Here is a 13,667-nt window from a genome sequence, read left to right as displayed (position 1 = left end):
TAACTTTGCCTTTATTTTCTATTTTAATACTAAAATGCCTTTTTCTATTTTACCCATTTCTTTGCATATGTTTTTCTTTTACTTATCTATTATTTTATTTTATTGTATGACAATGTTTTTATGTGAAGCACTTTGAGTCTGCCTTGTGTATGAAAAGTGCTATATAAATAAAGTTGCCTTGCCTTGCCTACATTTTAAACACAACACACTGAGCTGCCCTCTGTTGTGACAGAGTGCTCAGTTCCTTCTCTCCCTCCATCAGGCTCAGGAGAGGTGGAGCAGGAGGAGAGCCAGGAACACAGCTGTACCGACCACCTGATGCTGCTGCACCCCACCACCTGATGCTGCTGTACCCCACCAACTGATGCTGCTGTACCCCACCAACTGATGCTGCTGTACCCCACCACCTGATGCTGCTGTACCCCACCACCTGATGCTGCTGTACCCCACCACCTGATGCTGCTGTACCCCACCACCTGATGCTGCTATACCCCACCACCTGATGCTGCTGTACCCCACCACCTGATGCTACTGCCAGGTGACCCCGCATCACCACTTGCCATGAACACCGCACCACCTAAACCATTAATTTACACCGCTCCATGTCCGATGAAGTCATACATATTGGCACAGATTTCTGATCGTTAAATATGTTTGAAGTAAATTTTGGAACTGCATAGTAAACTACACATTTGTTTAATTAAAACAAATGCATCTAAACTGTAAAGTTTAAATGCCAGTTCTGAATTAACTACCTATCAACTACCTACATATCTGATCCAATGACCTAATGCATTCTAGACATTTGTCTTTGTCTGCCATGGTGCTGAGGTTCCTCTTGGCCACCTTATAGCAAATGGCTGATATTACAAAGGTTGAATTGCCCTACTGGCACAACTGCAAAAAGATAAGCTATTCATGTGAATAACTTATTTCACACGATGCAGAAAGATAAGCTATTCATGTAATTTATTTATTTCACATAATGTATCCTAAAATAACGATGCTCCACAACCTCCAAAGCATCGGAAGTTAATCTCGTGTACCTTCCGTAAACACTGCGGCGACCTCACGCTACCGGAAACCAGAAGAAATCAGTCCGGGAAGTAAAGGAATTCAGTTTTCAAAGTAAAACCACATTCTCTTCATACTTCACCTCAACTGTTATTAACGTGCGGTATTCCTAGCGTAAAAATGAACAACATGGTCAAATACATAAAATATTTCTAATTATATATAATATAGATTACTATAACTATACTTGGTTGATCAATTTCAGAAATAGGGCTTTTATTTTGATGGGAGTAGACCATGCTTAGTTTCCGTCTGTGAGGTAAACAGCTTGGCGAGATGCGGGTGCAAAGTTGGATATAAAATATTTATATCAGTCGTTAATCCAGAATGTGACCTACATATCTTCGTGAGGATAAGCAACAGTTTGTGGTTCTCTGCTCATTAGTACGTCTATTTGTACGCTCATTAAACAGCGTCCATTGTCGCCGTGTGTTGACATGTTAGTTTACATGTTTGTCTCATCAGCTGACGTGCAGCTCTAACCACCATACACCATCTGGGTTTATATAGTTTACCACCCAGTTTGTGTTTTATTTGAATCCAGTGCTGCAGAGAAAGCACAAGGGTAAATAGGCATTTTGGTAAATGATAACCACTTACAACCAGCTAACTAACGAGACCACATTCAGGCATGTTAGTCCAGGCAAGTTATTGAGTCAGCCTCAACTGCTGGTGGGGATATTCTCCTAAAATAAGGCTACATCATCCAGATATGGTATGCATGGCTTGGTAAGTTTCTGTGACTGAGCCATGGAGGGGATCCTGTACAAGTGGACAAATTACATGACAGGTAAGTGATCTCCCTTTCTGTTTGACTAATACAGACACTACAGGACTGGGATCTAGATTCCTAGTCCTGTAGTTGTCTGTATGTAAACTGAAACCAACCGACTCATTGTATAAGGCTTAGTCTAGCTTCTAGACAAAAGCTTATACAGATAGTCATTTGGTGTCAGTTTAGTGTCATTCAATGGTCATCATGCATGGAAATCAATGTGTATCAATATCAAACATGTGTAAACAAAGCCTGTGTGCTGTGCTCAGGTTGGCAGCCTCGCTGGTTCGTCCTGGAGGACGGGACCATCTCCTACTACGACAGTGAGGATGACGTGGGGAAAGGAAGCAAAGGCTCCATCAAGATGTCCGTCTGTGATATCAAAGGTTAGAGCTACCTCAAATGGGTAGTGCTGACGATCGTTGAAAGGAGAAGGAACGAAGCTGAGATATAGAGATATATATATATATGTATATATATGTATGTGTATATATATATATGTATATATGTGTGTGTGTGTGTGTGTGTGATATTTATACTGTTGAATCAGTGTAGCTCTGCGGTTGACAGTAACCAAAATAATGGCATATACCTACAAAATAGGAACTACTTTGTTTCCATTGGCGACTTTGTATCAGAATCAACCAATGTGACATGTGGAGTCCCACAAGGTTCGATCTTAGGACCCTCTTTATTCAACATCTACATGCTCCCACTAGGGCAAATCATGCAAAATAACAATATTGACCATCATTGCTATGCTGATGACACGCAAATCTATGTATCGCTATCACCAAATGACTATCGGCCCATAGATCTGCTGTGCCAGTGCATTGAGCAAGTGAAGGAATGGATGTGCCGAAATTTCCTTCAACTAAATGAGGACAAAACAGAGATAATTGTATTTGGTTCTAAAACGGAAAGGCTTAAAGTAACCCAACACCTTCACTCTCTGTCCCTGAAAACCTCAATCAAAGCCAGAAATCTAGGGGTTATCATGGATTCAGATTTACATTTTGACAGTCACATCAAATCAATTACAAAATCGGCATATTATCACCTTAAAAATATAGCAAGACTTAGAGGGCTCATGTCCACCGAAGACTTACAAAAACTTGTACATGCCTTTATCACTAGTAAGCTTGATTACTGCAATGGTCTCCTCACAGGTCTCCCAAAACAAACTCTGAGGAAGCTTCAGCTTGTTCAGAATGCTGCTGCTAGAGTTCTAACAAAGACCAAAAAATTTGATCATATTACACCAATTCTGAAATCGTTACATTGGCTTCCTGTAGGTCAGAGAATTGATTTTAAAATCATGTTGCTAACCTATAAATCCCTACATGGTTTAGGCCCAAAATACTTAACTGATATGCTTCCACTACATCAGCCTTCTAGACCACTAAGATCCTCTGAGACCAATCTGTTAATTATCCCCAGAGTAAACACAAAACATGGGAAAGCAGGATTTAGTTACTATGCAACAAATAGCTGGAATAAACTCCCAGAGGATTTAAGACTTGCCCCAACTCTGAGCACCTTTAAAACAAGACTGAAGACTTTTATGTTTGCTATAGCTTTCTGCTAAAATCTTAAATACATTGCACTTTCTAAAAAGCTTTTTAACTTTGCCTTTATTTTCTATTTTAATACTAAAATGCCTTTTTCTATTCTACCCATTTCTTTGCATATGTTTTTCTTTTACTTATCTATTATTTTATTTTATTGTATGACAATGTTTATATGTGAAGCACTTTGAGTCTGCCTTGTGTATGAAAAGTGCTATATAAATAAAGTTGCCTTGCCTTGCCTTGCCTTGCCATATTATTCAGTTTTGTCTAATTTGTAGCGTAAAACAGGGTGGAAACTGTGACATACTTAGGATTAACTCTGTTTGTGTCGTGTTGCAGTTCATCCTACAGACACGGCACGCCTGGAGCTGATTATCCCAGGAGAACAACATTTTTACGTCCGAGCTGTCAACGCGGCAGAGAGGCAGATGTGGCTGGTTGCGTTGGGGTCATCTAAAGCAGGGACACTAGACAGTCATAAACACAAAGGTAGGATTTCTGTCCCTCTCTGCCTGTTCCTCATTTATATGTTACTGCACTTTGAACTGTACAATTGAAGAAACTTTTTATATGTGACTCTGCAAGATTTATGACCATTGCCAACATGGTAAGCAACTGTGTGTGTGTGTGTGTGTGTGTGTGTGTGTGTGTGTGTGTGTGTGTGTGTGTGTGTGTGTGTGTGTGTGTGTGTGTGTGTGTGTGTGTGTGTGTGTGTGTGTGTGTGTGTGTGTGTGTGTTTGTCTCCAGGGCCTGACTGTCTGAAAACAAAGATGTCTGAGCTCCGCCTCTACTGTGACCTACTTGTTAAACAAGTCCAAAGTATTCAGTCGCAGCAGAACGACAATACAGAGACCACTCCCACATCTGAGGTAAATATCACTTTTTCTGGGACACTAGCACTGTAGCACTAGAAGGTTAGTAGCTCAGGAGGTAGAGCGGGTTGGCTGGTAACCGGCGGGTTGGCTGGTAACCGGCGGGTTGGCTGGTAACCGGAAGGTTACCAGCACTCAGATAGGAGGAGCCGATGCCCGGCTCCTCCTATCTGAGTGTCGAGGTGTCCCTGAGCAAGAAAATGCCACTAACTCCTCCTGATGAGCTTTCGCCCTGTGTGCTTGACTCCGCCATCGGTGTGGGAATGTGTGAATGAATGGTTGTGAGACGCTTGACTAAAAGCGTCTGCAAAATCCCCTAAATGTAGGTGCAACTGACATTGTTGCATTGGTCTGACCTAGGAAATTCTATAGAAAATAAATCAAACGGTTGTCTTTGACTGGACGTAACCGCCTATTCTTGCCGTAATAGGAATGAAGCCTGTGTGTGTTTGTTTGCAGGCGTCTTTGCTCAGTGCGACCTGCTCCACCTTCATCAGGACGCTAGAGGAGTGCATGACCCTGGCCAACCACAGTCTGGCACCGGACATCCCCCCCCTGGAGAGGGTGGGTGGGCCTTTCCTTCTCTATACTTCTTCTTCTGTTTGAGTTCTATTGAACATCAATCAAATCTATCTGAGAAATGAGCAACTGAGTTGTATTATTGCACAGTAACAATACCAATATATGTCTGTCTGTCTGCCCAGACGAAGAGGTCCATCAGTCACCCCGGGACATATACTTTTGACAGGTGAGGTTACAGATATGCATAGCTTGATCACAAGTACTGTTTCTGTGTAAAAACTTCATTCAGAAAAACAAGGTTGACTTGGTTGTCATGGTGACACTTAGCACTATGTCATTACTTTTCATAAATACGGCTGACTGATATTTGTAGCCACTATTGGCCATGAGGTGGCAGCAGAGTTGCAGGTGAAACGCAAGCCGTCTTCACCTTGTGTTAGTCCCAACGCTGTTTACAACATATGCATGCTGGGATACTTGACCAGCAAAAACATGCTCAGTGACCTTACCTAACTTAAATTGAGGTTTATTAAAAATGAATTAATAATCGATGAACATAGTTTAAATGTGTATGTTTCTGAATAACTTTTTCGTTTTTAATGTTGATATGATTTTAGACCTTGTTAATCTATTAGGCAGTTGGATTGTTAATCGTCTACGATACTTTATTGAAAGATTGAGCATGGTCTTATTTTCATCCATTCCAATTCCTCAATCCTATCCTTCCTCTTCAGGTCTAATATAAAGGATTCTTACGTGGCTGGAGGGCAAAGGTCAACTCCACACCGAAACCGCACTTGTTCCGACAGCTCCGTCTACGATTCTGAACGTAAGATGTGTATCGCACTGGCTTATATGGATAATATTAAGGATTCAATTACATAAGCCTTCATAAACTCTGCACACGTCATTAAGTCATATGACATTATGCCATTAAGAGTGTGTGTGCTCCAGGTTTCATGCCCGGTCTCAACGGTGACTCATCCTCCATCCCTGAAGAGAGATCGGGCGGGGCTACTCTGAAGACGACACCCACTGACACAGACACCGACCTGTCGATGTGACGGCCTGGCCGTGCGTTGGCCTCTGATCTTGCCTACCCCCCTCGCCGGGCCTCTGGATGCACAGTAGAACACGTATGAACGTTGAAGAAAGACCAGGACCCAGGGCCACAGAGGGCCCCTAGAGGAGGGCCACGGGGGACTGTTACGACGTGACGGTCCACAACCTTTCTTCCCAAAGCCCGAGAGAGAGAGAGAGAGAGAGAGAGAGAGAGAGAGAGAGAGAGAGAGAGAGAGAGAGAGAGAGAGAGAGAGAGAGAGAGAGAGAGAGAGAGAGAGAGAGAGAGAGAGAGAGAGAGAGAGAGAGAGAGAGAGAGAGAGAGAGAGAGATCTTTGTGCAGGCTGCTCTCCAGGTAGACTCAGATAGGTGCAGAAGATGTGAGAATCTGCTTCTAGTGGTTGCCATTCAATCATCAAGGCTACATAGTCACACATGGTGTAGACGTGATTGACAGCTGATTCAACCAGTCAAAACTCAACTGAATTGAAATGTGGTCAACCATGGCACCTTCACCTAACCAAAAATGAACCCTTACTGTAAGCCTACTCACTTAACCCATAAGGGGGGATGCACGCCGGACATCTCTGCAGACAGCACTGAAGATTTAAAACCATCATGAGCCGAAACCCTAACTCCAATACCTAGCCCTGAAGTTAGCCACATGTTGAACCTGTGTACAGGAGGTATTATGCGAATATTGAATGCGAGGTTGGATAGAACAATGGACAAAGGTGTTGGTCAATTCCTCTTGAGTCAGGTGTTGTAGTCGTTTGTTGTGTGAGGTCAGTATAGATTAATGGGAACTTGTTACTCTGGGTGTCATTTCTCCTTCGTTTAGTGGAGCACTTCAATTGAGTGCTACATATTTTCCTTGGCACACATTCAGCAATTAGGAACCCCCTTTTCTGCCTGTAAGAGACTATATCTATATTTGTTGTGTGGATGGTTGCCTCAGAAGAAACGACTTTCCCTGTATCAACACTATCTTCATTGCCTTTGTCTTCAGCCAATTAGGTTATGACACACGATACTGAACCCCAGGGGGCGAACACTGAGAACATCTTAAAGTTGAGAGCTAATCGTATTCTCCCCAATAACCTAATTCTGCTGGTTTTGCACTTTAGAATAACAGATAAATTACAAGAAATGGATGGTCTGTACATTTTCATGGCAGTATTGGCTGAGATGATGATGGAAGATGACGCGAGCGATAGAAGATGTTTTCCCTAGCCATGGTGTTAAAAGTGAAGTATCACGCTTTCTGTTTGTCAAGTTTGCTGCAACAAACTAGCTGGGAGGCAGCAGCTGTGCTTGTGTATAGCTTGAATGGAATTCACCTTTTGCTTTTTACAATAATGGCCTCAAAAACACACATGTTTATTTACTCTACCAGAGAGAGCTTCTGGTCACAAGAGACCTTTGAGTGTTGAATGTAACCACGTGCATATGGTTTGTCAGAATCGTAGGTCGAACCTCTTTCAAAAATTCACATGTTTCAGTAATTAACACAGACATTTGCCAAATAAAGATCTCATTCAAAATAAGGACGTTCAAATGTATAGTAGATGGTGTGTTAATGGGGGTTAGGAGCTGGGTACTATGATCCAGCAAGGACTGCAAAGCAAGGAGTTCTTCCTTTCAATGTCTTCTATCTTCATCTATTTTCTTTGTGTGCATCTTTAAACTGTCCTTTCTACTCCGAGAGGGAGGAGTAAGAAAAAATCTTAAAATATTTAATACAACTAAATATTACATTAAATTTACTTTATAGTGCTGTTGCTGTGTGGCTGAAGTTGCATTGAGGGTGCCCTAGCTTCTCATGTTGGTCTTTGTCACCTGAACGGCCCGTGATTCCATTCCTTTAAAGATGTTGTTTGTGATGCTCCGGAGGTGGACCATACTGGGGTGGATGTAGGCTTGGAAGGGTGAAAAGACACAGTATTTCACCCTCACTCAGTCACTGTATGTTGCTGTGGATAAAAGAGTTAGGTAAATGACTTAATAGTACATAGTAGAGGTGGTCTTGTTTACTGACACAAGGTCATGACCTTGTGTACTGATCAAGGATCGGACCAGCCAAGGTCACAAGGTCATGAACAGACATGCAAGTGAGTGAGTGATTGTTGCTCCACTGTTAGTGAAATGTAACTTATTTTTCAACTGTATTATCTTATTTACAACCCTATTGTGTGTGTGGGGGTACTCCATGTTGTTCCGTTTGGCCAAACCAGAGGAGAGTGTTCTCATGCCTTAGTAACTGTCCCCCAACGGTCCCTGGTCTAGATTAAACCTTCAGGAGTTGGACTCTTCTTGTCTCTGTCAGATGTGTGTGTCTGTGTGTGCATGGCCTGCACACCTAAACCTACATGCTAGTAACTCCCTACCCAAACACTCATTATTATGGCCTTGAGATAAGCCTTTGTTGAAAGTTTAACTGTAGGCCTTCTAACCCAAACAAAAGGCTTTATTTTTACCTATCTGTTTGAAATGTCTCTGGTTTCTCAACATTGATTTACCCCGGCAGTGAGGGAGTCTCACGCGAGTGATCACCAAACACACCTCATCATTCCCTTATCTCACTCCTCTCCCCCCCCTCTTTCCCGTGACAAAATCCAATAATAATACACGAGCAATGTAGCGAGACGCTTGGGAACAAGCATGCAGGTACCAGGAATGGGGAGGAGAGGCCCTTGGTAAACAGAGCTCTCTGATGCGTGGCTGTGCCTGTGTGTACAAAGGGTGTGGGTATGCACTGCCCAATGTCTTGTGGCCGCACTACACTAACTGATGGGAGACGTAAAATCGTGACCGCGATGCACCTGTCTCAAGGAGCTGACTCACCGAGACGTCAGCTGTGTGCCGGTAGAGGGAAGGAAAGGGGAAGGATTAAGATTGTTTTGTTCCCTCGTGTGTTCTCTATCTTGGTAAATAGACATAAAGGCATTACTGGTATATCTAGCGTGCTATGTCACTGGATACATAGGGAGCCTTCTGTTTGTTGATTGTATTGATGCACACACTTGTTATCATGCAGTCGGCGGGGGTGTCAATCAAGCCAAAGGAACAGGTAACTGGCTGGGAGTAGTTAGGAGGATATTGGGTTCCGGCTCTGAGACACCTTGGAGGGTTGTCACAGGAACAAGGATCGGACCAGACACCAATCAGTGGCGGTCCGCTTTTCTTCTTTGCTTCATTACAGAGGTTCTACCTCGGAGACCTTCGCTGTCTCGGTAGGTGCCCTTTTATAATCTTTATACATATACATATGGTTCAGCCTCAAGTATGTGTGTGGAGGTATTGTTGCTATTGAGATTGGTGCTTCAATTAGAGATTGAGGACTCATACACACAAGCTTATACTGACAAACTTAAACAGTGAGTATTACTTAATGATTATTTATGTATAACAGTATCTAAAGAATATGTGCGAACATATTTTCCTTGTATGCTTTATTTTGTGGTTAGGCGCCTACATGTTTGTGCTATTTATCATTTATTCCCACACCCATTTGTGTGTTCTCTAGACATGTCAATAGAAGAGGACCAAAATTGTGGAACTGGTCTTACAGACGATACTAATGACGGACCCAAGGCCAAGGTAAATTACTTACATTATTAGCCTGCATCTCATACGACATGACTGACAAGATGTACATCAGTTGGCACACCCCCATCAGATAAAGTAAATCCTGAATGATAACTGAACTAAACTTGAATTAAATGTGTTGCTTCTAAATGCACAAAACAATTTGTACTTGTCTGTTAATAGGCCATTTTCCCAGAGGCCTCATTGTAGGACGTATCAGCAGTAGTTTATTCTATGCCCTGGTACATACTAGTATTAGTTACACCAGTGTTTGGACACCACCTCTGTGGAAGGGTCGTTTGGTGGAAAATATTAACACATCCTTAGAAACAGCGCCTTCTCTGGTGGAAAACTGGTCATTGCCTTTGCTCTTTCTGATTGGGAGAAATTATGCGGGTGACGATGGGACACAGCCTGTGTTAAGTCGGTGTCGCATCCCTCCTACTGCTCCCCTCCTAAACCCGGCCATGTTATGACTTCTCCTACGGCGCTACTTTGCGTCAAGGTACAAAATCAGGGCTGGGTCCAATACATCAACGCTGTGTCAGAGGTTGTGAGTGCCTGGTAACTCGTTCACACTGTCAACACACCACAGTATGTCGTGTATTTGACCAAGCTCACGGGGAAAAGGTTTGCCAAATGTATCAACTTTAAACTACCGGCCTCGTTCCAGACGGGACCTGCGCCGGAGGTGCTGGAGCTGACCCGCTGCGCCGCCTGCTATGACCAGAAGAAGCGCTCCATGCCTCGTCACCATGGCGACAGCGAGTCCAGCTCGGAGGCCTCGGATCATGAAGAAGACTGGGACTCGGAGTCCAGCTCCAGCAGCAGCTCTGAGGCCGCCTCACGCCCCGGGGCGGATCAGGAGGACGCGCCTGGATCCCCTGGGTCCGGACCCGGAGCTCCAGAGGCTCTGGAGGTGCAGGACAGAGATGTCGAGGACATGAGGACCGTGCTGCTCTCTGCCCCGTCCCGCAGTCGCTTTCGTCGGCCTCTTTCGGTGGTTTCCACCCTTCAGCTGCAGGTGTTGCCCAGCAACCAGGGTGACGTCACAGTCTACACCCAGGCCGGGTACAGTGGCCCTGAATAGGTAGACTTTAGTTTTAATAGTTATTGTTTTTTAGTTTTGGAAAAGTTAGGTTTTTAAGTTGTTTGATGTAACCAATTACAGGGAGATCACTGGCTAAATAGCTATGCAAGTGTTATGTTCATAGCTATGCGATGTTATGTTTAATACAAAGCTGTGCATACAATTGAATCACTAACTTTAGGGTGTGTGTGTGTGTGTGTGTGTGTGTGTGTGTGTGTGTGTGTGTGTGTGTGTGTGTGTGTGTGTGTGTGTGTGTGTGATCAACCGATATTATTATTTTATTTTATTTTTTTAATATATTGATTGATTTACAGACAGTTCAATAGATGTTCCTTTTGAAAATTGAGGCTTGTAAAATTTGTTATCATCATGTGTAATTCTTATGATGTAAATTGAGGGAGCAAAAGCAGTATCGGCTCCAAATATCAGCTCAAGAAAATCTGTATTGGTATCGGCCTTACAAATCCATATCGGTCGATCCCTAGTGTGTGTGTGTGTGTGTGTGTGTGTGTGTGTGTGTGTGTGTGTGAGAGTTTGTATGCATTAATTGCGATGGTTTTAATGCTTCTGAAATGATCTAAAGTATGTGTACTATACTGTGTGGAATTTTATTTTATATTGAATTATCAATATCCCAACACAATCCATACCAATCAAATATAACTAACATATTAAAAAGTAAATATTAGAATTACTACCAAATCATCATTTGAGCAAAGACTATGGTCCCTGACGACCTCCGGAGAATGCCTGGGTCAATCTTTAACAATATATTTTTTAAAGTAGTACTTAACGATCCTATGGCATGAATATTTCACTTTATGAGGTTTTCTAACATTAATAAGAGTTCCCCTAGCATGACTACGGTCCCCCAGTAGCTAGATATGGCGTTAGGTGTAAAACTAGCACTAGGTATTCTGCTCTGTCTTTGAAAAAACAAAGCTCAGACGCGCCGATTTGGAATTTTTCCCTGTATGTCTTCATACGGGAAAAATGTTACCTCTCCTCTCTGCTTTGCCCGCCCCGAAAATTGGGCCCGCTAATGAGACAATGAGCTACGACTGTTGTACACTTCTTTGTTATTTGGATAACCGTTCTGCTGTTGGTGTTATGACGCATAACACGTCGGGTTCACTGACGTCTCTTGTATTTCCACAACGAGACTCGTAGTGGGGGTTATCTCAGCCATGGTGGTGAAGGTATTGGAGGTAAGGAACTTTGGCTTTGACTCCCTGAAGTACATGAACCACGACATGGAGGAGAAAGGGATTGTTGCCCGCGATTGTCTCCCGCAGGAACCCCGCTGCCATGGGCAGCGGGGCTCCGGCGGGAGACAATTGATGTGGAAGATTGATGTGGAAGTGGAAGTGGAAGAACCAGAGACGTCGGAGAACCCGACGCATTCGTTTGAGATTCATAATATCGTCTGGAGGCGCAGACAGCTTTTGGCCGTGATAATATATATTATATGATATAGATATCTATGTACAATATGATATTATTTAGATAATTTATGAGCTCCAGGACTCCTGCCAGAGCACCCGGAGTGTTCTGGAATATTTACAGAACACGGCTAAAGGCTGTGTGCGCCTCGCCATTGCGATGCATCCACTGTAAACAGAGCGCATGGTACCGTGGCCGCGAGCTGCTCAGGGCCACACCCCCACCCTCCTCCTTGACCCGCCTCTCTCCTCCTCATTTGCATTAAAGCTACAGACACCGAAACGGCGTGTTTGGGGAAAGCTCAATGTGCGACTGGCTCGTAGTGGCTGTAATTCTGCACCATGGCTGAATTTCGGGAACGTCTTCAAATACTGTGTTATGGGCCCCCTAATACCTATATTAAAGCATCCATAAAGTAGCATGCCATGGGACCTTTAAGCGCTCACTTTCTTTAATATTCATAACACATCCTCTTCTGGAATCAAAATCCGGGATATGTCATTCCTGGGACCCATCTTGAAAGGCGACTCTGGTGTGATGAAGATAAAAACGTTTGCCTTAAGGCGTGTGAACACACTGGCCTGTGTTTACCCTAACCCTAGGTTTTTCATCACCTTACGAGATAAAAAAAAAGAAACTTTTTTTAATGATTTAGAGCTGTGATTCTCAGATATGTGTGTTGGATGTTGGGTTATTGGTCTGGGAAGAAGTGGGCCGTGGTGTGCAACGTCACAAGATGGAGAAGTTGCTGAGGCTTTAGGAGTCACTTACTGTTGGGCTAGAGCCCTCAAATAGATTCTCTCTCTTTTCTGCCCTGATTTTTATAAAAAAATGCAACATGCATCTCAAACATACTCTCTAGTCATTCTGTGGCCCATATATTGTGTGTTTGTAGCACTTCCTGTAGGTCTACGACCCTTTTACCATTTTACTTTATTGATGCACTAATCCTTCATAAAACCTTGAAGTGGTATTAATGTCATGATTATCTGATTAAACAAAATATATTTATTAAATTATACCTTTGGAATGGATTTGTCGGGCTACTCCGATTGATCAGAAGAAGAAATGTCATCCTCGGATCAATCTAAATCTACGTGTTTTTTTATTGAAAGAGCATCATCAGTAACATAATATAACACTACACATAATCGCTCAGATGACTACAGATGCAAAGACTTTGATTCAAACAACATGCAAACTGCATGGTTTCAGGGGCAGCAGCGTCCATATGAACCACCATGTGAAACCGCTACATTAACTAACTAGAATGAACTAAACCACTGAAAGACGATTATGAATATAAATGCAAATTTCTTGCTAAATTTCTTTCTGCATCCTCTATTTTGTTTTGGAGGACAGACACTTCCCATGCCTGTGTGTTCTGTCAACCAGTCGTTTAGGCTGGAGATGTTGAACCTTTTCTGGCCTTTAGGTTGGAGAACACGTTGGTGGATCCTCAGACTCACACACGGACATCTGCTGCTTTAGTGCTATTGGCTCATTACAATTACAACTATTAATTTTTCCATATTCCTGCTCGTACGCAACATGTATTGAATAATCATAAAGTAAGTGATTTGGCATTTCTCTTCAAAAAAGAAACAAATTAATCTGCACGGTACAAATGCAATTTGGGTTTTGGGTTTCATGTTGTTTCATGTTGGAATCAG

At 42.9% G+C, this 13,667-nt stretch overlaps 1 protein-coding gene across 1 annotated transcript; it reads left to right on the top strand.

Moving 5' to 3' along the window:
• Positions 1 to 1,312: 1,312 nt before the first annotated feature.
• Positions 1,313 to 6,138, top strand: plekha3 (pleckstrin homology domain containing, family A (phosphoinositide binding specific) member 3). Its single transcript, XM_056609538.1, has 8 exons — positions 1,313 to 1,864; positions 2,119 to 2,235; positions 3,760 to 3,909; positions 4,168 to 4,289; positions 4,752 to 4,856; positions 4,997 to 5,040; positions 5,549 to 5,643; positions 5,769 to 6,138. The coding sequence occupies exons 1-8, from the start codon at positions 1,825 to 1,827 to the stop codon at positions 5,876 to 5,878; spliced, it is 783 nt and encodes a 260-aa protein (XP_056465513.1). The 5' UTR covers positions 1,313 to 1,824; the 3' UTR covers positions 5,879 to 6,138.
• The last annotated feature ends 7,529 nt before the right edge of the window (positions 6,139 to 13,667 follow it).

The sequence above is a fragment of the Gadus chalcogrammus genome, chromosome 15, assembly GCF_026213295.1.
Source record: "Gadus chalcogrammus isolate NIFS_2021 chromosome 15, NIFS_Gcha_1.0, whole genome shotgun sequence".
Lineage (NCBI taxonomy): Eukaryota > Metazoa > Chordata > Actinopteri > Gadiformes > Gadidae > Gadus > Gadus chalcogrammus.
This window is presented reverse-complemented; position numbering and strand designations above follow the sequence as displayed.

What these genes read in the sequence shown, in the direction of transcription:
- plekha3 (XM_056609538.1), top strand. Translation starts at nt 1,825, where the DNA reads ATGGAGGGGATCCTGTACAAGTGGACAAATTACATGACAG. An exon ending in ACATCCCCCCCCTGGAGAGG is followed by an intron (nt 4,857 to 4,996) that starts GTGGGTGGGCCT and finishes CTGTCTGCCCAG; the next exon opens with ACGAAGAGGTCCATCAGTCA. An exon ending in GGGACATATACTTTTGACAG is followed by an intron (nt 5,041 to 5,548) that starts GTGAGGTTACAG and finishes CTTCCTCTTCAG; the next exon opens with GTCTAATATAAAGGATTCTT.